General features: G+C 45.4%; 2 protein-coding genes and 1 non-coding gene across 6 annotated transcripts in view; 2 read left to right on the plus strand and 1 right to left on the minus strand.

The window, feature by feature from the left end:
• The window catches only part of tp53bp1 (tumor protein p53 binding protein, 1), a 39,299-nt gene extending 20,657 nt beyond the window's left edge, over positions 1–18,642 (plus strand). For all 3 annotated transcript variants that reach the window (XM_038994406.1, XM_038994414.1, XM_038994402.1), the window contains 13 exons: positions 92–184; positions 3,367–3,724; positions 5,452–5,604; positions 5,715–5,938; positions 6,694–6,864; positions 9,839–10,227; positions 10,966–11,352; positions 12,235–12,393; positions 14,101–14,289; positions 15,001–15,095; positions 16,982–17,178; positions 17,708–17,844; positions 18,199–18,642. In XM_038994406.1, coding sequence (XP_038850334.1) covers positions 92–184; positions 3,367–3,724; positions 5,452–5,604; positions 5,715–5,938; positions 6,694–6,864; positions 9,839–10,227; positions 10,966–11,352; positions 12,235–12,393; positions 14,101–14,289; positions 15,001–15,095; positions 16,982–17,178; positions 17,708–17,844; positions 18,199–18,389 — 2,743 coding nt within the window. In that variant the 3' untranslated portion in view covers positions 18,390–18,642. The remainder of the gene's footprint in view (positions 1–91; positions 185–3,366; positions 3,725–5,451; positions 5,605–5,714; positions 5,939–6,693; positions 6,865–9,838; positions 10,228–10,965; positions 11,353–12,234; positions 12,394–14,100; positions 14,290–15,000; positions 15,096–16,981; positions 17,179–17,707; positions 17,845–18,198) is intronic.
• Positions 18,638–27,321, minus strand: part of tubgcp4 (tubulin, gamma complex associated protein 4) — a 33,149-nt gene continuing 24,465 nt past the window's right edge. For both annotated transcript variants that reach the window (XM_038994487.1, XM_038994479.1), the window contains exons 14-18: positions 24,272–24,449; positions 23,582–23,716; positions 23,122–23,238; positions 22,839–22,978; positions 18,638–18,999 (exon numbers count right to left, since the gene is read on the minus strand). In XM_038994487.1, the coding sequence (XP_038850415.1) occupies positions 18,993–18,999; positions 22,839–22,978; positions 23,122–23,238; positions 23,582–23,716; positions 24,272–24,449 (577 nt within the window). In that variant the 3' untranslated portion in view covers positions 18,638–18,992. The remainder of the gene's footprint in view (positions 19,000–22,838; positions 22,979–23,121; positions 23,239–23,581; positions 23,717–24,271; positions 24,450–27,321) is intronic.
• On the plus strand, positions 24,121–24,194 carry trnap-ugg. Its single transcript has one exon. It is a non-coding gene; the product is annotated as a tRNA-Pro (tRNA).

Here is a 27,321-nt window from a genome sequence, read left to right on the forward strand (position 1 = left end):
CCCAAGGAAATGGAGAATACTGCATTGCAAGGCAATTTCATGACATACTATTGGCTTGTTGTATGACCAGTGTCCCTGTCCCCCTGCCCAGCCCCTCTGTGTTCAGCAGGGTGAGGGAGGCCCACAGACAGGTGATGGAGGACCAGGCCGAGGCCCATCCCAGTGACCCTGGAACCCCTGTCAGGTAAACAATGTGTATGGCCTCTGACATGGGTTGTGTTCATCAGGTCACAGTGTGGCACAACATTCAAAAATGTTGCGCAATGCAAACCTAAAACAAGCGTTTTTTAGTGGACAAATTTGGATTGTAGGCTACCTCCCAGTTTCGGGCTGATCTCTTCGGTTGCATGCCTGCTGAACACTTACCTCATGTCATTTCTGATAATGATGATAAGGATGATAAGGATAGTTATTTTCAGCACGCCTTCGAAAACGAACGTTTGTCTCTGAACATTTGGTGCCAACCTGAAGTATAGTTTCAGTTGATTCCCAGTATATTAGCTCCCCCTGCTGGCCGAAATGAGAGCCTAGTAGTAACACAAGCCTAATGTCTATAGTGGCCTCCGAGTATCCGTTCTGTTTTAAAGTACTGTAAAACTTCAATTAAATGTAGTCTCAAATAGCAGCTTGTCCATTTTAAAAGCCGGGCAGTGGCACACATTTCAGCAAATATACGCCTGTTTCAAATAAACGCCTGTTTCAAATAAACGCTGGGTCTAAATTAATTGTTTACGAGGTTACGATGACTTATTTACAAGGTTTCATGTTTGATTTGTTACATTGAATAATTCAGTAATGACTAGAAAAAGTTATGTCAGTCCTCTGTTTTTATCAGCAGTAAGAAACTGCTAGCCGTTGGCTGCTAACAGCTGAGAACTGCTAGCTAACTGGCAAACACAAAAACAGTCGACTTCTGGAGTACAGAACCCTAGAAATCGGCCAATCGCACACTAGTGGCGAAAGTAAGAACTGCCAAAATTGCACAGTCAAATAGGAGAATAATTATTGTCAAGGAAAAGTTTTTTTCTTCTTTTTTTTCTCAAAATAGAGACAGAAATGTGACAGTGTGTAAATGATAACACATTAGTGCAGAAAATGAAGAACATTTATTAAAATGGTAGAAGTGAATTAACTATGCAAGTGAGCAAAAGCTGTGTGCATTAAGGAAATAGTTATTTAGCTCAAATAGACGCCTGTCTCTAATAAGCGCCTGTTGTGTTGAGTGATTTTAAGCAAATAAACACCCATGCTATTAATGAAAGTTTCACGGTATGTCCGTTTTGGATCAACAAGGGACGTTAATATGCTGCTCCAATCTTGTGTCCATTTGACCTTGACAGCCCTCTACCTGTCCTGGTATATCTTTACAATTCAGGAAGTAGGTTGAGCGTGTGCGCGCGTGTGAGAGAGACCTACTTCTCTGCTATTTTGGGTACCATTCATGCCCCCTCAGAGAGATGGAGGCTCTGTCTGGTTTTGTCCTGTCGAGGTGTTATAACAAGGTCTTTTTCAAGGTGTCCACACAACACACCACAGCCCTAGTTGGACCTGCTTCTCTGTCCTACCATTACAGGACTACAGAGGCAATATTGAAACCTTTATTAACATTTGGCGAAGGATGATATCAGCCCTTATATAAGTTTATATACAGTGCTTTCAGAAAGTATTCACACCCCTTGACTTTTTCCACATTTTGTTGTGTTACAGCTTGAATTTAAAATAGATTCAATTGATATTTTTTTGCCACCAGCCTACACACAATACCCCATAATGTCAAAGGGGAATTCTGACTTTTTACATTTGAACAAATTCATTAAAAATGAAAAGCTGAAATGTCTTGAGTCAATAAGTATTCAACACCTTTGTTATGCCAAGCCTAAATAAGTTCAGGAGTAAAAATGTGCTGAACAAGTCACATAATAAGTTGCATGGACTCACTCTGTGTGCAATAATAGTGGTGAACATGATTTTTAATGACTACCTCATCTCTGTACCCCACTCATACAATTGTCTGTAAGGTGCCTCAGTTGAGCATTGCATTTCAGACAGATTCAACCACCAGGGAGGTTTTCCAATGCCTCGCCAAGGTCACCTATTGGTAGATGGGTAAAAAAAAAAAAATGGTGTATCAATACATGGTGTATCAATACATCCAGTCACTACAAAGATATAGCTGTACTTCCTAACTCAGTTTCCGGAGAGGAAGGAAACTGCTCATGGATTTCACTATGGGGAGGACAATGGTGACTTTAAAACAGTTCGTTTCATGGCTGTGATAGAAAACTGAGGATGGATCAACAACATTGTAGCTACTCCACAATACTAACCTAAATGGCAGAGTGAAAAAAAGGAAGCCTGTACAGAATACAAATATTCCAAAACATGCATCCTCTTTGCAACAAGGTACTAAAGTAATACTGTAAAAAATGTGGCAAAGCAATACAATTTTGGCCTGAATACAAAGTGATATGTTTGGGGCAAATCCAATACAACACATTACTGAATACCACTATTTCAAGCATATTTCAAGCATAGTGCTGGCTGTTATGGGTATGCTTAAGGACTGGGGAGTTTTTCAGGATAAAAAATAAACGGAATGAAGCTAAGCACAGGGAAAATCCTAGAGGAAAACCTGGTTCAGTCTACTCTCCAACAGACACCAGGAGATGAATTCACCTTTTAGCAGGACAATAACCTAAAATACAAGGCCAAATCTACATCGGAGTTGCTTACCAAGAAGACAGTGAATGTTCCTGAGTGGCCGAGTTACAGTTTTGACTTAAATCTACGGCAAGACCTGAAAATGGTTGTCTAGCAATGATCAACAACCAATTTGACGGAGCTTGAAGAATTTTGAAAATAATCATGGGCAAATGTTGCGCAATCCAGGTGTGGAAAGCTCTTAGAGACTTACCCAGAAAGACTCACAGATGTAATCACTTCCAACGGTGCTTCTACAAAGTATTGACTCAGGGGTGTGAGTACTTATGTAAATGAGAGATGTCTGTATTTCATTTTCAAAAGTTTCAAAAAATATGTTTTCGCTTTGTCATTATGGAGTATTGTGTGTAGATGGGTGAGAAAACAAATTTATTTAATCCATTTTTATTTCAGGCTGTAACACAACAACATGTGGAATAATTTAAGGGATATGAATACTTTCTATAGGCATGGTATATTTATATGTGCATACATGTATTTCTATTAGTCCTGAAAGTGCTTTATAGTGTAGGGACTCACCCCATCCATGTGTAGCGCCCCTCTGGGTGATGCACGGAAGCCATTTTGGCTCTTGAACGCTTACCACACAATGAAAGTGGTTGATTGTGCCATTGACATATGAAATGTCTCTCTCACCTTTCACAGAGGGGAACTGTTCAGCTCACCCTCACAGCAGAAAAGCTCCCAAAGACCCTCCATCCCCTCTCCCTCCCTGGAATGCATCAGCCTCCCCAACAGCCAATCCGAGCCTCTCTCCAGCCCCCGCCAGGAAGTGAAGCGTATGTTGCCATTGGGACTCAGAGAGAAAGAGCCTCCTGCTGAACCATCCACCCCAGGCCGTCCAGCAGTGAAAACACCACAAAAAGGCACCGCAGCTGGAGATAGAGGGCCGTGTGGGCCCCCGGAGCCATCCACCCCCACCAGAGCCGCTGCCATCAGACAGAGGGCCGTGTCCCAGCAGACAAGCTTTGACAACACCGTCTCTCCCAGTTCACCCAGTAAGGTAAGAGCCACTGGGTTAGCTACAAGGATATGGTTGATCATATTGCAAGGGAATAGAAAGAGATGAGATTCCTGTACGTTATTCTTCTAGCCTGACCGCCATTTCCCCTCCTCGTTCTCTCTTTCTTTTCATCCACCTTGCCTGTCTCATGTCCTGCTGTTTTGTTGTTTCTCTCCTACTCCCTTCATCCACCTTGCCTGTCTCATGTCCTGTTGTTTCTCTCCTACTCCCTTCATCCACCTTGCCTGTCTCATGTCCTGTTGTTTCTCTCCTACTCCCTTCATCCACCTTGCCTGTCTCATGTCCTGCTGTTTTGTTGTTTCTCTCCTACTCCCTTCATCCACCTTGCCTGTCTCATGTCCTGTTGTTTCTCTCCTACTCCCTTCATCCACCTTGCCTGTCATGTCCTGTTGTTTTGTTGTTTCTCTCCTACTCCCTTCATCCACCTTGCCTGTCTCATGTCCTGCTGTTTTGTTGTTTCTCTCCTACTCCCTTCATCCACCTTGCCTGTCTCATGTCCTGTTGTTTCTCTCCTACTCCCTTCATCCACCTTGCCTGTCTCATGTCCTGTTGTTTTGTTGTTTCTCTCCTACTCCCTTCATCCACCTTGCCTGTCTCATGTCCTGTTGTTTTGTTGTTTCTCTCCTACTCCCTTCATCCACCTTGCCTGTCTCATGTCCTGCTGTTTTGTTGTTTCTCTCCTACTCCATTCATCCACCTTGCCTGTCATGTCCTGCTGTTTTGTTGTTTCTCTCCTACTCCATTCATCCACCTTGCCTGTCTCATGTCCTGCTGTTTTGTTGTTTCTCTCCTACTCCATTCATCCACCTTGCCTGTCTCATGTCCTGCTGTTTTGTTGTTTCTTTCCTACTCCATTCATCCACCTTGCCTGTCTCATGTCCTGTTGTTTTGTTGTTTCTCTCCTACTCCATTCATCCACCTTGCCTGTCTCATGTCCTGCTGTTTTGTTGTTTCTTTCCTACTCCATTCATCCACCTTGCCTGTCTCATGTCCTGCTGTTTTGTTGTTTCTCTCCTACTCCCTTCATCCACCTTGCCTGTCTCATGTCCTGTTGTTTTGTTGTTTCTCTCCTACTCCCTTCATCCACCTTGCCTGTCTCATGTCCTGCTGTTTTGTTGTTTCTCTCCTACTCCCTTCATCCACCTTGCCTGTCTCATGTGTCCTTTTGCTTCCTCCTCTCTGACTCTAGCTTTGTCAGAGAGTGGCGTTTCAGCAGACCAGTTTTGAAGCGGCTGGCCCCAGGTCTCCAGCAGCCAGCGTTAGGGTCCTTAGTTACCTCACACCTCCTGTCCTTCTTACAATGTCAAAATGGAACAATAATAACATGTCCGAATAACAGAAACAAACCATTGTCCCTTCTGCTAGCCCCTACCCCTTAACGGTTAGCAGATCAAGATTGGCGTCCTGTTTGAAATTAAATTGACAATTGCTTATTGTATTTTATGATTTTATCTCTGACAGAATATAAAACTGAAGTGACCTTGTAGCAGATCAAGGGCTGAATGTATCAAACGTCTCAGGGGTGCTGATCTAGGATCTGGTCCAACCTGCCCATGTAATCTTATTCATTATGATCTCTGAGGCACAACTGATCCTAGATCAGCACTTCTGCTCTGAGATACTTCATACATACAGCCCCTGATGGGTGTAAGCGAAGAACGCGTTCTGAGGGTCAAGGGTTAACCCCACCCCCTTCTGTGTGACAGGGCGAGCCAGAGACCCCACCCTCGAGGGCAGCTGCTGGTCCCGCCCATCAGAGACACGTGCGGACCATTCAGGAAGTGCGGACGACGGTCACACGCATCATCACAGACGTGTACTACGAGGACGGGAGAGAGGTGGACCGTAAGGTCACTGAGGTGGGGACCAAGCCATTTAGCTCGTAGACCTTTCAACTCTTTCTTTTTGTCATTGATTACGCCTCACTGTTGCTGTGTGTGTGTGTGTGCTTCTTCTTTCTCTTCCTCAGGAGTCGGAGGAGCCGGTGGTGGACAGCCGTGTGTTGGACAGCGACATCTCTCCGTGTCGCACCGGCAGCTCCATGACCTCCGGTGACCTGGGTGATGTCAGCTCTCTGTCCTCCAAAGCTTCCAGCCTGCAGCACAGCTCCGGGGGCACCAGCATAGTCACAGGCCCTGCCCAGAGGGGCCCCGACTTTATCATGCCGCCCAGCCGAGGGGCCAAGTCTGCCAGGTACTGTAATGGACATGGGTTTGAATTGGATTATATATATTTTTAAATGATGCATGCAGTTAATTTCCTGATCTGAATTGACCTTTTCCGTCTAGTGACTGCCTTCTGCCTTCTTGTAATGAGTGGCCCTCAGTCTAGTCTTCTGTAACATGATCTATATCCATGCTCTTAACACTATTTCTTGTGCTTATTTCTTAGTCTTAATTCATCTGTTGTCTTTGCATGCACATTTTCACACCTGTCAACAACACAAACATCAGAGAAACAAAATAATTCCTATACTAAACAAGGGTTCAGTATCCAAGTACCCTCTTAACCATAGAAATGGAATTACTAGAAGTGACATTCTATGTCTATGCTTTTGACCACTCTTACGTGTTGACAGGTTTGCATGCATATGTCAGTCTTTGACTTTGTCCACTGTCTAACTACCCCTCCGCCACAACCCCCCAACCCAACACCCAGATAAGTTATTCTAAGATCCCCCTATCAACTCCTATGGTAAGGCCCTATCCACAACTGCTCCCCTAGATGGACCAACCCATATGGTCACAATAGGGGTGTCCATCAGCTGCCCCATTTCTGCTGTACGGACCATCCTTCTCTTGGTAGAACTTGGCCTGGGCATAGATCTAGGATCAGCTAACCCTCCCCCAACCCTAACCTCAACCATCATGAGGAAAAACATAACTGACCTTAGTTCAGCTTTTATGGGATGATTCATCCTTCCCTATCCCTCTCCTCTCTGTCTGCAGCCCCAGGAGGGGGAGTGGGCCGCAGCAGAGGGGCCACAGGGGTCAACCGGCAGGGTCAGAGTTCATGGGAGAGAGAGTTCAAGGACTCCATGGGTCGCGGGCCTTCACCCCATTGACGCCCCGCGGAAGAGCCAGGAGGGGCAGACCTCCGTCCCGCTCACCCCTGTCCAGGTGAGCCCTGTCTAGGGACGCCACTGGAGCTGTAGTGGGTCAGAGTTTCAGAAACACTGAGTGACATCATCAAAAGCAGACATTAGGTGCATGAACAAACACATCCACACCAGCACGTACATAGCCAATTGTGCCTTCCCAAAATAGTAATGCAACGCGATTCAACTGGTGTGCAACACATGGACGCCTGGGAGTTGGTTGCTTCCCGGCATCATTCAGCATTCTAAAACATGTGTAGGTGCGTGTACATTTTTTCCAACCTTTTGGCTTCCATTTTGAAAACAAGTCAACCTGAGATGAGACACTGAGATAGTTTAGTGAAACCTTAGCATCGAGTACAGAAATTGAACATTTTGGGTTCCTAGCTTTAGAACAAGGATCCTCCATCCTGCTGTTTCTGGAGAGCTGCAGTACCGCAGGTATTTGTTCCAGACCAGTGTCTCTCTAATCCCACACTGTCCCTGCTGACATTATCCTTTTCCTGTCTTCACTAATCATCTCAATGCAACACAGCTGTCTCCTTTTCCTGTCTTCACTAATCATCTCAATGCAACACAGCTGTCTCCTTTTCCTGTCTTCACTAATCATCTCAATGCAACACAGCTGTCTCCTTTTCCTGTCTTCACTAATCATCTCAATGCAACACAGCTGTCTCCTTTTCCTGTCTTCACTAATCATCTCAATGCAACGCAGCTGTCTCCTTTTCCTGTCTTCACTAATCATCTCAATACAACGCAGCTGTCTCCTTTTCCTGTCTTCACTAATCATCTCAATACAACGCAGCTGGGACCTTTTCCTGTCTTCACTAATCATCTCAATGCAACACAGCTGTCTCCTTTTCCTGTCTTCACTAATCATCTCAATGCAACACAGCTGTCTCCTTTTCCTGTCTTCACTAATCATCTCAATGCAACACAGCTGTCTCCTTTTCCTGTCTTCACTAATCATCTCAATGCAACACAGCTGTCTCCTTTTCCTGTCTTCACTAATCATCTCAATGCAACACAGCTGTCTCCTTTTCCTGTCTTCACTAATCACCTCAATGCAACACAGCTGTCTCCTTTTCCTGTCTTCACTAATCACCTCAATGCAACACAGCTGTCTCCTTTTCCTGTCTTCACTAATCACCTCAATGCAACACAGCTGTCTCCTTTTCCTGTCTTCACTAATCACCTCAATGCAACACAGCTGTCTCCTTTTCCTGTCTTCACTAATCACCTCAATGCAACACAGCTGTCTCCTTTTCCTGTCTTCACTAATCACCTCAATGCAACGCAGCTGGCTCCTTTTCCTGTCTTCACTAATCACCTCAATGCAACGCAGCTGTCTCCTTTTCCTGTCTTCACTAATCACCTCAATGCAACGCAGCTGGCTCCTTTTCCTGTCTTCACTAATCACCTCAATGCAACGCAGCTGGCTCCTTTTCCTGTCTTCACTAATCACCTCAATGCAACGCAGCTGGCTCCTTTTCCTGTCTTCACTAATCACCTCAATGCAACGCAGCTGGCTCCTTTTCCTGTCTTCACTAATCACCTCAATGCAACGCAGCTGGCTCCTTTTCCTGTCTTCACTAATCACCTCAATGCAACGCAGCTGGCTCCTTTTCCTGTCTTCACTAATCACCTCAATGCAACGCAGCTGGCTCCTTTTCCTGTCTTCACTAATCACCTCAATGCAACGCAGCTGGCTCCTTTTCCTGTCTTCACTAATCACCTCAATGCAACGCAGCTGGCTCCTTTTCCTGTCTTCACTAATCACCTCAATGCAACGCAGCTGGCTCCTTTTCCTGTCTTCACTAATCACCTCAATGCAACGCAGCTGGCTCCTTTTCCTGTCTTCACTAATCACCTCAATGCAACGCAGCTGGCTCCTTTTCCTGTCTTCACTAATCACCTCAATGCAACGCAGCTGGCTCCTTTTCCTGTCTTCACTAATCACCTCAATGCAACGCAGCTGGCTCCTTTTCCTGTCTTCACTAATCACCTCAATGCAACGCAGCTGGCTCCTTTTCCTGTCTTCACTAATCACCTCAATGCAACGCAGCTGGCTCCTTTTCCTGTCTTCACTAATCACCTCAATGCAACGCAGCTGGCTCCTTTTCCTGTCTTCACTAATCACCTCAATGCAACGCAGCTGGCTCCTTTTCCTGTCTTCACTAATCACCTCAATGCAACGCAGCTGGCTCCTTTTCCTGTCTTCACTAATCACCTCAATGCAACGCAGCTGGCTCCTTTTCCTGTCTTCACTAATCACCTCAATGCAACGCAGCTGGCTCCTTTTCCTGTCTTCACTAATCACCTCAATGCAACGCAGCTGGCTCCTTTTCCTGTCTTCACTAATCACCTCAATGCAACGCAGCTGGCTCCTTTTCCTGTCTTCACTAATCACCTCAATGCAACGCAGCTGGCTCCTTTTCCTGTCTTCACTAATCACCTCAATGCAACGCAGCTGGCTCCTTTTCCTGTCTTCACTAATCACCTCAATGCAACGCAGCTGGCTCCTTTTCCTGTCTTCACTAATCACCTCAATGCAACGCAGCTGGCTCCTTTTCCTGTCTTCACTAATCACCTCAATGCAACGCAGCTGGCTCCTTTTCCTGTCTTCACTAATCATCTCAATGCAACACAGCTGTCTCCTTTTCCTGTCTTCACTAATCATCTCAATGCAACGCAGCTGTCTCCTTTTCCTGTCTTCACTAATCATCTCAATGCAACACAGCTGTCTCCTTTTCCTGTCTTCACTAATCATCTCAATGCAACACAGCTGTCCCTGTCTAACATGTATGTTTCTTATTGACGATAAGGAGCCCAAACTTTTAAAGCACTACTGGAAGAAATGTACAGTATATAGAACATGACTGGTCTGTTCCACTGGAGGAGTAACGCTGATCTATTCTTTACATAACGTTTCTAAACATATCTGTCTGTTATGTTCAAAATGTTGATGGTGCTCTTTGTCCTATTGACTCTCTCAGGGGTGCCGGCGTCCCGCGTGCCAATGCCCGCGGCCAACCCCTGTCCTCCGAGGATGAGCCCTACACCCGCCTGTGTCCCACCCCGCACATCCCAGACAGCCCAGCTGTCCCCAGCCACTCCTCCACGTCTCTCCTCACCACCACTTCCCAAGATGAAGGCAGCCCAGCTGGGAGCAGCTTCGTGGGGCTTTGCGTGGTGGCCAAGTGGTCCAGCAACGGCTACTTCTACTCAGGCCGCATCACCAAGGACCTGGGCGAGGGGCGTTACCGGCTGCTCTTCGATGACAGCTATGAGTGCGAGGTCACGGGCAAGGACATCCTGCTGTGCGACCCCATCCCCCTGGACACTGAGGTCACGGCACTGCTGGAGGACGAGTACTTCAGCACAGGTGATTCCGCGTTCAAAACAACTGGGAACTCTGAAAAATATGAGGTCAAATCATGACGTCGGTGATCTTCAGGTCGGAAAGTCGGAGCTCTAGAAAGAGACCTGAGTTGGAATGACCGTTCAAACCGATTTTTCCCAGTCCAAGCTCGTTTCTTTCCCTCGTTCCCAGTAGTTTTGAAAGCAATAAAGTCGGAAGTCAGAGAGTTCCCAGTTGTTTTGAACGCGGCATGAGAAGGGGAAAGGAGAAGACAGATTGTTTACACTCCCAAAGTTTCCACTTGAACAATCCCTGACATGGATTTAAAAGCATATGACTGGTTTGGTGTAAGCATTAACTGGAGTAAGTTTCTCCCATGGTTAAACGCATGACAGGGAGTGTGAAAACACGTGTGGAGAATCTGGACGCAGGACAGGAGAGGACAGGAGAAGAGAGAATGGGGTTGTAATGGGTTTGGAGTGGAGGATAGAAAAAGAAGACAATTCGATTCTCAACACAGGTCACTGTAAACTCATTTCCCTTCATGTGGTTGGCCCTTTTCCCATTTGTCTTTAAATGGAAAAGAAGCTCCGGCACATTGGTGATCCTGACTCTCTACAAATGTAATGGATCTTCAGTGGAATGTTAACATCAGTGTACAGTAGTCTCTCTTCAATTGACTGTTGTTTTTCTCCATGTAGCTGATATGATGCAAATTTGACTGCTTTTCAACCCTTCTCTGTCTTTGCCTTGTCTCCCCAGGTCGAGTGAAGGACTACAAGAAGGAGGGCGAGGACTTGTTCTACAGTGTGGAGAAGCAGGGCCAGACTACAGCTGTAGAGAGGGAGGGCCAGACTACAGCCACTACAGCTGTAGAGAGGGAGGGCCAGACTACAGCCACTAAAGCTGTAGAGAGGGAGGGCCAGACTACAGCCACTAAAGCTGTAGAGAGGCAGGGCCAGACTACAGCCACTACAGCTGTAGAGAGGGAGGGCCAGACTACAGCCACTACAGCTGTAGAGAGGCAGTGGTACAGCCGCAGCTCTGTCATCCTGACCATGGAGCAAGGCAACAGGCTGAGAGAACAGTACGGCCTGGGGCCCTACGAGCCCTCCACACCCCTGGCCAAGGCCTCTGATATCAGCCTGGGTAAGACGAACACAAAGCTTTGAGGATTGACTGAGTGAGAACCATATAGCCGTGCCCTGGCGAGAACCACAAGTACCCTTTCCACACTGAGCCGAGCTGTACTGCACTGGCCTGGTTACGCTAACACAATAGTTGCTGAAACTCTTCTGGAAAGGACAATGTGAAACTAAATGATTGGACCTAGCACAGTAGCATACCACCCTGCATCCCACTGCTGGCTTGCTTCTGAAGCTAAGCAGGGTTGGTCCTGGGTGGTCCCTGGATGGGAGACCAGATGCTGCTGGAAGTGGTGTTGGAGGGCCAGTAGGAGGCACTCTTTTCTCTGGTCTAAAAAAAATTATAAAAAATATCCCAATGCCCCAGGGCAGTGATTGGGGACATTGCCCTGTGTAGGGTGCAGTCTTTTGGATGGGATGTTAAACGGGTGTCCTGACTCTCTGTGGTCACTAAAAGATCCCATGGCACTTATTATAAGAGTAGGGGTGTTAACCCTGGTGTCCTGGCTAAATTCCCAATCATCCCCAGCTTCCAATTAGCTCATTCATCTCCACTCCTCTCCCCTGTAACTATTACCCAGGTCATTGCTGTAAATGAGAATGTGTTCTCAGTCAACTTACCCGGTTAAATAAAAACAGTACAGTCTGGGTTGGGTTGGCATGATAATGTTAAAATGGTATAATGTGAGCACTGCCCAATAAGGAAATATATTACATTACTCCTCTTAAGTTTGAGTTGAGTCATCTCTACATTTCACATAGCTTGATAAAGACTCCCAAGTGTCATTTCCGTGTCAAGTGTGATGACGTGTGACATTGCTGTGCCCGCCCCCACAGATTGAAGTAGAGATATAATGAGTACATTCTATGGCGCTGTCTTCCACAGATAACCTGGTGGAGGGGAAGAGGAGACGTAGGGGGATCACAGGAGGGGCCAGCCCCCTCACCCCTGGCCCCTCTGGGAAGAGGAAGCTGATCAGCTCTGAGGACAGGGACAGGACCCCGGCTAAGCGAGGTCGCAGAGGGGGAGGGGGAGCCAGAGCCGGTACGGAGACCTAGTCATCCTAACCTTAACCCTGACCCTACACCTAACCTCTGTGTCCAAGCCTAAACTCTCAACTGTAACCTCAAACATTTAGGTTCAACTTAAATGTCAACCCAAAACCTAAAATGCCCAACTCCAGTCTATGTAACACTAAGCCACAGCCCTAACCTCAACCCCAACTCCAGTCTATGTAACACTAAACCACAGCCCTAACCTCAACCCCAGTCTATGTAACACTAAGCCACAGCCCTAACCTCAACCCCAGTCTATGTAACACTAAGCCACAGCCCTAACCTCAACCCCAACCCCAGTCTATGTAACACTAAGCCACAGCCCTAACCTCAACCCCAACCCCAGTCTATGTAACACTAAGCCACAGCCCTAACCTCAACCCCAACCTCAGAGCATAGATCACTGAGCAAACCATACAGACCTGACCACAGAACAGTGGACTGAGAGCCCTTGGTGATGGTTTGGATAGGTGCAGGCATTTTATACATTCTAGAAATGTATTTCTATATTGATTAACATAATTGGTCTCAGTGGGGTGCAGAATTTTTAGACTGCTGCAATGTACATTTAACTATTTATTAATACAATTGGTTTTAGTCAGTATTGGTAGTTTTTAATTCTGAATGTAATTATGAACTGTAAGAGCAGGGCACGCATTGAAAATGTCATGTTGTTTTTAACACAAACATTTTTTAATAAAGATTTGGATATTTGAAATTATTTTCTGTAAAGAGTATTCTTAGTATTGCTAGCTCTCTATAGAGATTACAGTATATAACCAGTCATAAAGCCTTTGAGTTTGTATTTAGACCCACAGACATTTTTGACTCCCACAGTGCACTGCAACTCTTTATAATATAATAATATATGCCATTTAGCAGACGCTTTTATCCAAAAGCCACTTAGTCATGCATGCATACTGCATACATTTTATGTACCACGTGGCAGGTAGCCTGGTGGTTAGTGTTGGACTAGTAACCGAAAGGTTGCAAGATCGAATCCCTGAGCTGACAAGGTAAAAAATATGTTGTTCTGCCCATGAACAAGGCAGTTCCTAGGCCGTCATTGAAAATAAGAATTTGTTATTAACTGACTTTCCTAGTTAAATAAAGGTCAAATTAAAAAAAAAAAATTTTTAAACGGGTGGTCCTGGGAATTGAAACCACTATCCTGGCGTTGCAAGTGCCATGCTTTACCAACGGAGCGACAGAGGACCTCAGGCTGAGTTGGTATGTGAATAACTACTAATAGACTTGGTGTTGGTCCACATGTGTAAAGGAAACAGGTAAAGGTGTGTTTTTATGTTATCCACTGGCTATTTGCTTAGAGGGGTGTCTTTCCATAAACCTTTCACCCTTTGAACCACGCACGGATCCCAAAAACTTGTTTTGAGTGACGGCAGACAATGTTTCATAACATTGAGAGAAGTGTCAAGTCAAACCTGTTTTCCTTTAGTTGATTGAAGGGCTGAACCTCGTGTTTTACTGCACCGGTGGTGTTCGTGTTCTTCCTCACTCTGTTATAAAGCTCTTTTTCGTCAGACCTTTTCTCTCTTGAAATACACAATTCCAGCTGTTTCATTGATGGTTTCTAATTTCTGCTGTCTCTCTATTTCTCTCTTTTATTTCTCTCTCTCTCTGTATGTGTCTCTGATTGGGTGTCTGTATGTGTCCATCCATTCATTTCTCTCCACAGGTCAGCGGGTTGGTGTGTGTAACACCTCAGGCAGTGGTACCGACCTGCCCTGGGACCATAGTGACCTGGCGGAGACTCACGGCCCGCTGCCTCAGAGTGCATCTCTCTTCCTCGGCTTTGCCTTCATGCTGACCGCATCATCAGAGAGCGACCGCCAGACCAACCAGCCAATCAGCGATGGCGAGGAGGGTGAGAAGGCTATGGCCCAATCTACCCCTAAAATCTACCCCTAAACCCTACGCCCTTGTGGAGATCAGAGAGGATTTGATTGGTATAAGCAATATGGTGAAACTCCATCTGGCTTATCAGAGGACAGGGTGGAGCTACAGTACTATCAAATTGCAAACACCTCTCAAATCCAGTCAGATCTCCACGTGCATAAAGCATAGGGTCTAGGGGTCGATTGTGGATGGGACCCTTGTGTATTCCCAGACAGTGGAACACCCCTTAAAGGGATAGTTCATTCCAGTGTTCAAATTATACATTGTCTTTTGGGGGTGCACAACATTGAAATCTTTGACCTTTTTGGGGAGCCCCACATTTATATTTTAATTATTATGGGGTCTCTAATTTGTTGTTCATTCCAATATTAAAGTTTGACAGATATTCATAAATCGGCAGAATCCTAACTTTGAGACTTTAGTGTTAATAATTAATTCATGTCAATGGGAAACTTGCAAGAAAAATTTTACTTGTGTGGATCTCAAGTAAGAATTCTGCCCAGGAATCTGGATAGTTTTAGGCAAAGGTCTTCCACAGTGGTCTGTGCAGCCTCAATGAAATGTATTTAATTAATTTAAGACACCCCGACATCCTTTTTTGTTTATCTAAATGACAGCTAAAGATCTCTCTATGATTGTGTATGTTAACATGTTTTATGTTGTCCTTTCCCTCCAATAGAGTATGTGCAGACGGCCCCCTATCACAAACGCTACACTGAGACCCAGCTCGAAGCCGGAGCAGGCTTCATCCTCCACGACTTCAACGAGGAACAGGTGACATGGAACACCCATAGAGATAGAATTACTAGAAGGGACAAAGCCTCTCATTTCACTGCAATTCTATTTCTATGAGCACACTTCTACAGCCATGTCAGTTCTCATGGGATATGGAGAGCGAAGCGACAGTGGGGAGGCATTACTTTATGTAGGCACACTACATCCTCTGCACCTACAGTTGAAGTTGGAAGTTTACATACACTTAGGTTGGAGTCATTAAAACTTGTTTTTCAACCACTCCACAAATTTCTTGTTAACAAACTATAGTTTTGGCAAGTCGGTTAGGACATCTACTTTGTGCATGACACAAGTAATTTTTCCAACAATTGTTTACAGACAGATTATTTCACTTATAATTCACTGTATCACAATTCCAGTGGGTCAAAAGTTTACATACACTAAGTTGACTGTGCATTTAAACAGCTTGGGAAATTCCAGAAAATGATGTCATGGCTTTAGAAGCTTCTGATAGGCTAATTGACGTAATTTTAGTCAATTGGAGGTGTACCTGTGGATGTATTTCAAGGCCTACCTTCAAACTCGGTGCCTCTTTGCTTGACATCATGGGAAAATCAAAACAAATCAGCCAAGACCTCAGAAGAAAAAAAATTGTAGGTCTCCACAACTCTGGTTCATCCTTGGGAGCAATTTCCAAATGCCTGAAGGTACGACGTTCATCTGTACAAACAATAGTACGCAAGTATAAACACCATGCAGCCATCATACCGCTCAGGAAGGAGACGTGTTCTGTCTTCTGGAGATGAACGTACTTTGGTGAGAAAAGTGCAAATCAATCCCAGAACAACAAAGGACCTTGTGAAGATGCTGGAGGAAACGGGTACAAAAGTATCTACATCCACATAACCTGAAAGGCCGCTCAGCAAGGAAGAAGCCACTGCTCCAAAACTGCTTTTTGAAGAAATGTCCTCTGGTCTGATGAAACAAAAATAGAACTGTTTGGCCATATAACCATCGTTATGTTTGGAGGAAAAAGGGGGAGGCTTGCAAGCCGAAGAACACCATCCCAACCATGAAGCACGAGGGTGGCAGCATCATGTTGTGGGGGTGCTTTGCTGCAGTAGGGACTGGTGCACTTCACAAAATAGATGGCATCATGAGGCAGGAAAATGATGTGGATATATTGAAGCAACATCTCAAGACATCAGTCACGAAGTTAAAGCTTGGTCGCAAATGGGTCTTCCAAATGGACAATGACCCCAAGCATACTTCCAAAGTTGTGGCAAAATGGCTTAAGGACAACAAAGTCAAGGTATTGGAGTGGCCATCACAATGCCCTGACCTCAATCCCATAGAAAATATGTGGGCAGAACTGAAAAAGCACGTGCGAGCAAGGAGGCCTACAAACCTGACTCAGTTACACCAGCTCTGTCAGGAGGAATGGGCCAAATTCCCATAACTTATTGTGGAAGGCTACCCGAAACGTTTGACCCAAGTTAAACAATTTAAAGGCAATGCTACCAAACACAAATTGAGTGTATGTAAACTTCTGACCTACTGGGAATGTGATAAAATAAAAGCTGAAATAAATCATTCTCTCTGCTATTATTCTGACATTTCACATTTTTAAAATAAAGTGGTGATCCTAACTGACCTAAGACAGGGAATTTTTATTAGGATTAAATGTCAGGAATTGTGAAAAACTGAGTTAAATGTATTTGGCTAAGGTGTATGTAAACTTCTGACTTCAACTGTATATGTCACAGGAGGTAGTGCACTTGCTCTGTAAACAAAGGGTCCCTGGTTCAAGTTCCATTTCAGCATTCTTCCCTCAATTGCTCCACTAAAAGAATGCAATGTTTAGCTTTCGTTCTACATATTCAATTTCTAATATTGCCATCTCTTGTGATTCCCTCCCTCTGCAGTGCAAGGCGGCCTATCAGAGCCTGCTGATCACCGACCAGCATAGCCGAACCAGGAAGTACCTGCTGTGTGTGGCCAGTGGCGTGCCGTGTGTGTCTCACATCTGGGTGAGGGACTGTTGCAAGGAGGGCAAGCTGCTCAACTACAGGAACTACCTGCTGCCCGCCGGAGTGGGCCCTGACGAGCGCATAGTGGAATGGTGGGGATTGTAGTTGTTTATATCCAAAGGTTGTCAGACTACACCTGTCCCCATCATATAGGAATATTAATGCAGGCAGTTTAAGTCGGCCCTCAAGTGATAGAAATGTAAACACTGGTAGTCTATTATAATGGCATCCACAGTCTATCAATTAAACACATTTTATAAAACCCTTTTAACAATAGCAGTTGTCACAAAGTGCTTTACAGATACCCAGCCTAAAACCCCTAAGAGCAAGCAATGCACAAGCACAGTGGCTAGGAAAAACAGGAACCTAGGAAGAAACCTAGAGAGGAACCAGGCTCTGAGGGGTGGCCAGTCCTCTTCTGGATGTACCAAGTGGAGATTTTAAGAGTACATGTGCCAGATGTGTAAACCGTTCCTAGATGACCAGCAGGTCAAAACAAATAACCACGGTGGCTATAGAGAGTGCAACACAAGAGTCATGCATTCAAAGTGAACAAAACACTTCAAGAATGAATATGGTCCTGAGGGGAATGCATTGAGTGCTTTTGTTTATTTTGATCAGGCATCCGCGCTGCAGCCCGTTTAAGGCCCTGCGGGTCCTGTTGGTATTTGAGGAGCCGGCGGAGCTGTGGTCTGAGCTGCTGATGATGAATGGAGCTTCCTCTGTGAGACAGCACCAAGCAGAAAAGGACAGCTCTGGTACGTACAATACATGCTCACCTGTCCCATTACTAATCATGACCTAGCACTGTGCTTGAAAATTAACTATCAAAACAAACATGTTGGTGTGTCTGTATGGTAACACTTATTAGCCCTCAAGGTCACAGGTTCAATCCACATTTTCCACTTTCTGTTCTCCTGTGTTACACCCCCCCTCTGTTTGTTACATTATTGTCAAGCTAATGTTTCTAATCTTGATCCCTACGCAACAAGTAGTTCAAGATGATCACTAGGTAACATTCTAGAGTAAAAGATGACCATGAGCTTTGAGTAGAGACAAATGCATGTTCTGGATGTCTGCTCTCATAATGCGTCTTATGTTTGCGTCAACAGACATTCCTGTGGGCAAGTTTGACGTGGTGGTCACAGACCGCACCTGTCCGCCGTTGGTTCTGAAGAGTGTGACATCACAGGAAGTACCCATGGTGTCGCCCGAGTGGCTAATCCACAGTCTGATCTGTGGGGAGCGCCTGGAATACCATAGCAACCCCCAATATCGTCATGACTACACATCCTCATCCTAATCCGAGCCTCCCTTCGCACACAAAGGTTTATTGTAGGTAGAAGATGCCCTTATCCTCAGATCTGGGATCAGTTTCCCAACTCGCAATCATAACCATTATGAGGGATATCTGACCCTGTGTCAGTGCTTAGGAGCAACTTGTACCTACATAACGTTAACCACGTTAAATGTATTGTATCAGTTCTATTGCATGCTACTGTATATAGTTTTAACCTGTCTGTTTATGGAATAATAAACTGACTATTTCATTTTAATGATGGTTTATTTGTCTGTTTCTTCATGAAAAGGCACACATTAATGATACAGTATTTACAATTTATACAATAGGGTAAGTAACAGAGCTTGTATCTGATTGAAACAGCCTGTTCTCAAAATCTGTTTGTGCTGTATAGCCAACTCATACAGAGCAAACAGATCTGGGACCAGGCTAGAGGAACCATACAGGACATTCATTGAAACGAAGAGAGTATCAAAGACGTTTCAGGACACAATGGGGTTATGCAACAACATACTGATTTTCAAGTCCTTCCATCCGACTTGAAGATAAATGGTCTGGAATGCTTGTTACTCAAGACCTCTGGAAATCCTCCATTTTCTCTCCCAATCAGAAACTGCAAATGGAGGCAAAATACAGGTATCAGTGTTGAGGGGTGTGTAGGGTTAAGTTCCCCCTAGACGCTGATCTTGGGTCAGTTTTGCATTTTCCCCACCAGAGCCGGGCAGCCCTATACGCTCACTACGCAAGTTGCGTAGGGCCCCGCCTCCCCTCGTGTCAAAGCGGGTGTCAATGTTTACAACTTCGATGAGAGGATGAAGCGGGAACTATCCTTCTGGTCACGAAAGGAGAAAACACCATGAGAGTGAATTGCGGGATCAGCAATCAGGTAAACTGGTGTGCTCTCCAAGTTTGATGTCAGCAAATAACAGTAACGTTAAGTTGATGTGCTAGCTTGCAGTGCATCTCTCTCTAGTCTGTCTGTCTGGCTAACCTAGCTGGGCAGTGCATCTCTCTCTAGTCTGTCTGTCTGGCTAACCTAGCTGGGCAGTGCATCTCTCTCTAGTCTGTCTGTCTGGCTAACCTAGCTGGGCAGTGCATCTCTCTCTAGTCTGGCTAACCTAGCTGGGCAGTGCATCTCTCTCTAGTCTGGCTAACCTAGCTGGGCAGTGCATCTTTCTCTAGTCTGTCTGTCTGGCTAACCTAGCTGGGCAGTGCATCTCTCTCTAGTCTGCCTGTCTGGCTAACCTAGCTGGGCAGTGCATCTCTCTCTGTGCCTGACAAATGTGAGAGTGAAACAGTGCAACAGTGTTTATAAACTGCAGCTCAGAAAAGATAATCGCGTCGCGCGTGCACGAAATGAAACTCGCGCTTTCCAGCAGCAACCTCTGTAAAAGCCAGTCCAGACAATATATGGGCGTGATGGCACTCAATCATTGTCTTGTTTTAAAATTATATTTAGTCTCTCAGTGAAGGTTTAGTTACAACTCTGGACTAATGCAAGATGGAAAGCAATAGATTGACATATATATTGAATTTAAAAGTTGATTAGCTGGGCAATATGGATGCACATCTCTCAGTAATAATAACCAAGTATTCAGCCAAGCCATAGTATAAATAGTATTTTATATTTGAAAATATAGCACAGACTCAGTTGAGCCTCAGCCAGAACTAACACAGACCCAGTACAGCCGTCTTCGACAAGCACTAACACAGACCCAGGTGAAGTACAGGCAGCCTCAGCCAGTACTAACACAGACCCAGGTGAAGTACAGGCAGCCTCAGCCAGTACTAGCACAACCAGCATCAGATACAAGCAGCTCAGACCATAATAGAACAGTTGCTGCTCCACCAAATGACCCAGCAGATTGGCCCTCAGTCTTAATAGACTTTGAGGACTGAGTTAGTGCGCTGAGGTCCATTCAAACTAGGACTGGATTTTTCTTAGTTTCCATTCAGGCTTATTACAGAGACAGCTGTCATTTGGGGAAAAGATGACCAGGAGCTGGCTTTCATAATCAAAAACAACACTGTGCATTGTTTTTGCTGTAAGCTCTTTTTTATTCAAGACTACAAAATAATAAAGGAAGGTGTGAATGACTGGTCAAATATCTACGCCATTCTGAAACACCATGAGGGTAGTCCTGAACACATAAACAATATGATTAAGTGGAGAGAACTTGATCTGCGCCTAAGTTGGGGACAGACTCCTGACCAGATACAAATGACAATTTTGGAGGCTGAAAGAACGAGATGGTGGGATGTCCTTACACGTTTAATAAGTATCACCCAGTCTCTGGCTGAAAGAAACCTAGCATTCTGTGGTTCATCAGACAAACTCTTCCAACCAGATAATGGAAACTTCCTGAAAGAGGTTGCATTACTGGCAAAATGTGACCCCGTTATGGAAAATCATCTGAACAAAATGAAAGATGGAGAGACACATGCTCATTACCTTGGGAAGCGCACACAGAATGAGCTGATACAGATTGTGAGTGACAAGATTCTGGAAGCAATAGTGACTCAAGTAAGAGACTCAAAGTACTTCTCCATTATCTTGGACTGTACACCTGACATTAGTCACCAGGAGCAAATGTCCATTATTCTGAGAAGCGTGGCTTTAAGGGAAAGCCAGAGATCAAAGATCACTTCCTCGGCTTTGTGAATGTTGAGGTTACAACAGGCTTGAATCTGTCCACTGTCATCTTAGATAAGCTGAAGATTCCATTTGAAGATTGCAGAGGGCAAGCTTATGATAATGGGGGCAACATGAAGGGCAAGCACCAAGGAGTAAGGCCAGACTGATCAAAAAAAATCCCAGAGTCGTGTTCATCCCATGTGGCGCACATACTCTAAACCTTTGGGCATGTGCAAAAGCTCTTCAACTTATTTTCAGCTGGCACACAAAGATGGAGTGTTTTGAAGAAACACGTGAACATAACCGAGTGACACAAGATGTGAGAGTAGGCTCCAAAGTGTTCATGCAATCATGTATCAGGCTTCTGGGGTTTGGGAGGCATTACTGGAAGCCAGACAGATGATCAACAATCCTGCGGCCAAAGTGGAGGCACAAGCACTTGCAGAGGAAGTTGGGTCCTACCGCTTCTTGATTTGCTGTGTTCTATGGTGTGAGATACTGACAATGACAAATGAGGTGAACAAGCTCGTCCAATCCGCCTCAATGCAGTTGGATATCGCAGTGAATTTAATCTCAAATGCAAAGGCCTCCCTCACTACATACCGGGAAACTGGATTCTCTGAGGCCCAGACAACAGCCAAAAGCATTTGTGAAGAAATGAATGTGGAGGCTGTTCTGAAAGAGAAGAGACAGAAACAGCCAGAGGCATTTCAGCTATGAGGCTCCTGATGAACGAGTGACTGATGCACAGAAAAATCTTGTAAACTACATCAGCATTGTGGTCGACTCTGCTGTGACATCCATGATGAGAGATTTGAAACACTCAACCAGGTGAAAACCAAATATGGAGTGCTGCTGACCTTCAGCACTGCCTCTCAGATGTCCAGTGAATCTTTAAAGGCTCAGTGCATGGAAGTTAAACACTCTGACCTTCAGAGATGACTGTGACATCAGTGGAATGGATCTGGCACACGACATTCAGAATGTACCTGATCTGCCATCAGATGACTGCCTTTGAGCTGCTTTCCTTTCTCTGTGAGAACCTGGAGGAACTCTATCCTAACCTTTGGACAGCCCTAAGAATTGCAGTCACTCTACCAGTAACAGTAGAATCGGCAGAGAGGAGCTTTTCAAAATAAAAGCTCATCAAATCTACATGAGGTCTTCCATGTCACAGGAACGTTTGGGTGGTCTGGCCATCATGAGGTGGGGAAACATATGTCCTATGATGACATCATTGATGACTTTGCCTCAAGAATGTGCAGAAGAGGAATATTTTGATGGTAAGATTAATTCAAATGTTTGGACACTTAGTAACATTTTAAGACCTGCCCAGGGTGTAGTGTCATGTCAGGTCCCTACCTGCCCAGGGTGTAGTGTGTCATGTCAGGTCCTTACCTGCCCAGGGTGTAGTGTAGTGTCATGTCTGGTCCCTACCTGCACAGGGTGTAGTGTAGTGTCATGTCAGGTCCCTACCTGCCTAGGGTGTAGTGTAGTGTCATGTCAGGTCCCTACCTGCCCAGGGTGTAGTGTAGTGTCATGTCAGGTCCCTACCTGCCCAGGGTGTAGTGTAGAGTCATGTCTGGTCCCTACCTGCCCAGGGTGTAGTGTAGTGTCATGTCTGGTCCCTACCTGCCCAGGGTGTAGTGTAGTGTCATGTCAGGTCCCTACCTGCCCAGGGTGTAGTGTAGTGTCATGTCAGGTCCCTACCTGCCCAGGGTGCAGTGTCAGGTCCCTACCTGCCCAGGGTGTAGTGTAGTGTCATGTCTGGTCCCTACCTGCCCAGGGTGTAGTGTAGTGTCACGTCAGGTCCCTACCTGCCCAGGGTGCCTCCTGACTGGGTGTAGTACTTGTTGTAGTCCAGCCTGAGCAGCAGCTGAGCCAGGTCAGAGTTGATCTGGTGGTTTCTGACACCTGACAGGATCTTGAAGAGCAGGAAGGACTGACGACTGAAACCCTGAAATTACAGATGAAGTACTTCATTATTTGCATTGGCCATTTAGCTAGCACCAAAGATTACAAGCAATTACTATAATATACTAATATAGGCGTGACAATGGGTGAAAGGTTATTGTTAGCAGTTCTAGCAGACAGCCTTACCTTGACCAAGATGTCCAGTTGGGCTGTTCCTCTCTCATCCAGCGGAGCCACGTTCTGGCTGACCAATGAGCAGAAGTTATGACACAGCTCCAGGATCTCATTCAGACAGTGGAACACCTGGGATAGGAGAGAAGACATTGGACGAAATTCAAAAATGAATGGGAAACTATAGCTAAGTGGTCATTCAAGGCTGAATCCTAATTTGATAGTGTTGTTAATCTCCAACTGACAACAATGCATGATTAGCACACAACGCGCAATAACACCTTCAAGGTTGTCTTCATTTCAGTCACGTTGTGCCATTGGTCAGGTAAGTGGTTACCTTGTCAGGAACCATATCAAAGTGACATGGCAATCTGATCATCTGCATAACGTGACTGCAATAAAGAAGACGTTGAAGTGGCCTTAAATTACTGCCACATTGTATTCACGTCAAATGCTAATAAATTGAGACGCTAACCGGCTTGAGCAGGATGAAGGACTGTGCTAGCAGGTTGCTAAGGAAGTGGTCGTGGGCCAGCCGGATGCTCTCAAAGTCTCTGGTGGAGTTGATCTGCTGCAGCAGCTGAGAGAACTGAGACTCCAGCACGTCCACCTGAGGGAGGAGGGAGGAGCAGCACAGCCATGTTAGAAATATGGCACCAACAAGGTCACTCATAGCCTGGTCCTAGAAATAGATGTGTTGTCTTGCCAACTCCTATGACGACCTTTGAGCTGGCTATACAGATATGGGACCTCTTTTTTAAAGAGGGCCCGAGCAGCAAAAACAAATGTGCATTGTAGTTCTAGAACAAAGAAAGGAATGCTTGTTTGCATTAATATGGCCATGGTAAACTGAGTGTGGTGCATTGAGCCTCTCAAATTTCCTCCCAAAGCTGAATATGAACAGGTAAAAAAACTATACAGTCTTGTCTTTACTACTGCTCTCTATTCTTAAAAACAGACCAGATTCACTGTACAGTACTTAGTCTTTGGATGTACAGATGACACGTGGTTGTGGTTCCGTGTGGCTCAGTTGGTAGAGCATGGCCCTTGGAAAGCCAGGGTTGTGGGTTCGATTCCCACGGGGGACAAGTATGACAACGTATGCACTCACTACTGTAACAGTGTCTGCTAAATGACAAGTGTCATTTCCTGTAGATATAATGACCTGTAGGTAGTACTGCAGATTGTCCACCAGGAAAGCCATGTGGTTGCGTAGCCTCCACTTGACAGCGTCTGTCTGGTTGGATTTGAGGTGTTTCCTCTGCATCTGTAGAGCCCAGCAGTGCTGCAGCTCAGACTGCACCCGCCGCACACTCAGCAGGTAACGAAATATCACATTATACCTGGGAGACAGGACACAGTCGTGAATATTACATTATACCTGGGAGACAGGACACGGTCGTGAATATTACATTATACCTGGGAGACGGTCGTGAATATTACATTATACCTGGGAGACGGTCGTGAATATTACATTATACCTGGGAGACAGGACACGGTCGTGGATATTACATTATACCTGGGAGACGGTCGTGAATATTACATTATACCTGGGGGACAGGACACGGTCGTGAATATTACATTATACCTGGGAGACAGGACACGGTCGTGAATATTACATTATACCTGGGAGACGGTCGTGAATATTACATTATACCTGGGAGACGGTCGTGAATATTACATTATACCTGGGAGACAGGACACGGTCGTGGATATTACATTATACCTGGGAGACGGTCGTGAATATTACATACCTGGGAGACGGTCGTGAATATTACATTATACCTGGGAGACAGGACACGGTCGTGAATATTACATTATACCTGGGAGACAGGACACGGTCGTGAATATTACATTATACCTGGGAGACGGTCGTGAATATTACATTATACCTGGGAGACGGTCGTGAATATTACATTATACCTGGGGGACAGGACACAGTCGTGAATATTACATTATACCTGGGAGACGGTCGTGAATATTAAATTATACCTGGGGGACAGGACACGGTCGTGAAAATTACATTATACCTGGGAGACAGGACACGGTCGTGAATATTACATTATACCTGGGAGACAGGACACGGTCGTGAATATTACATTATACCTGGGAGACAGGACACGGTCGTGAATATTACATTATACCTGGGAGACAGGACACGGTCGTGAATATTACATTATACCTGGGAGACAGGACACGGTCGTGAATATTACATTATACCTGGGAGACAGGACACGGTCGTGAATATTACATTATACCTGGGAGACAGGACACGGTCGTGAATATTACATTATACCTGGGAGACAGGACACGGTCGTGAATATTACATTATACCTGGGAGACAGGACACGGTCGTGAATATTACATTATACCTGGGAGACAGGACACGGTCGTGAATATTACATTATACCTGGGAGACAGGACACGGTCGTGAATATTACATTATACCTGGGAGACAGGACACGGTCGTGAATATTACATTATACCTGGGAGACAGGACACGGTCGTGAATATTACATTATACCTGGGGGACAGGACACGGTCGTGAATATTACATTATACCTGGGGGACAGGACACGGTCGTGAATATTACATTATACCTGGAGGACAGGACACGGTCGTGAATATTACATTATACCTGGGGGACAGGACACGGTCGTGAATATTACATTATACCTGGAGGACAGGACACGGTCGTGAATATTACATTATACCTGGGAGACGGTCGTGAATATTACATTATACCTGGGGGACAGGACACGGTCGTGAATATTACATTATACCTGGGGGACAGGACACGGTCGTGAATATCACATTATACCTGGGGGACAGGACACGGTCGTGAATATCACATTATACCTGGGAGACAGGACACGGTCGTGAATATTACATTATACCTGGAGGACAGGACACGGTCGTGAATATCACATTATACCTGGGAGACAGGACACGGTCGTGAATATTACATTATACCTGGGGGACAGGACACGGTCGTGAATATCACATTATACCTGGGAGACGGTAGTGAATATCACATTATACCTGGGGGACAGGACACGGTCGTGAATATTACATTATACCTGGAGGACAGGACACGGTCGTGAATATTACATTATACCTGGGAGACGGTCGTGAATATTACATTATACCTGGGGGACAGGACACAGTCGTGAATATCACATTATACCTGGGGGACAGGACACGGTCGTGAATATTACATTATACCTGGGGGACAGGACACAGTCGTGAATATTACATCAACCTGGGGGACAGGACACGGTCGTGAATATTACATTATACCTGGGAGACGGTCGTGAATATTACATTATACCTGGGGGACAGGACACAGTCGTGAATATCACATTATACCTGGGGGACAGGACACGGTCGTGAATATTACATTATACCTGGGAGGCGGTCGTGAATATTACATTATACCTGGGGGACAGGACACGGTCGTGAATATTACATTATACCTGGGAGACGGTCGTGAATATTACATTATACCTGGGGGACAGGACACGGTCGTGAATATTACATTATACCTGGGGGACAGGACACGGTCGTGAATATCACATTATACCTGGGGGACAGGACACGGTCGTGAATATCACATTATACCTGGAGGACAGGACACGGTCATGAATATTACATTATACCTGGAGGACAGGACACAGTCGTGAATATTACATTATACCTGGGAGACAGGACACGGTCGTGAATATTACATTATACCTGGGAGACGGTCGTGAATATTACATTATACCTGGGAGACAGGACACGGTCGTGAATATTACATTATACCTGGGAGACAGGACACGGTCGTGAATATTACATTATACCTGGGAGACAGGACACGGTCGTGAATATTACATTATACCTGGGGGACAGGACACGGTCGTGAATATTACATTATACCTGGGGGACAGGACACGGTCGTGAATATTACATTATACCTGGGAGACAGGACACGGTCGTGAATATTACATTATACCTGGGAGACAGGACACGGTCGTGAATATTACATTATACCTGGAGGACAGGACACGGTCGTGAATATTACATTATACCTGGGAGACAGGACACGGTCGTGAATATTACATTATACCTGGGAGACAGGACACGGTCGTGAATATTACATTATACCTGGGAGACAGGACACGGTCGTGAATATTACATTATACCTGGGAGACAGGACACGGTCGTGAATATTAC

The sequence above is a fragment of the Salvelinus namaycush genome, chromosome 1, assembly GCF_016432855.1.
Source record: "Salvelinus namaycush isolate Seneca chromosome 1, SaNama_1.0, whole genome shotgun sequence".
Classification (NCBI taxonomy): domain Eukaryota; kingdom Metazoa; phylum Chordata; class Actinopteri; order Salmoniformes; family Salmonidae; genus Salvelinus; species Salvelinus namaycush.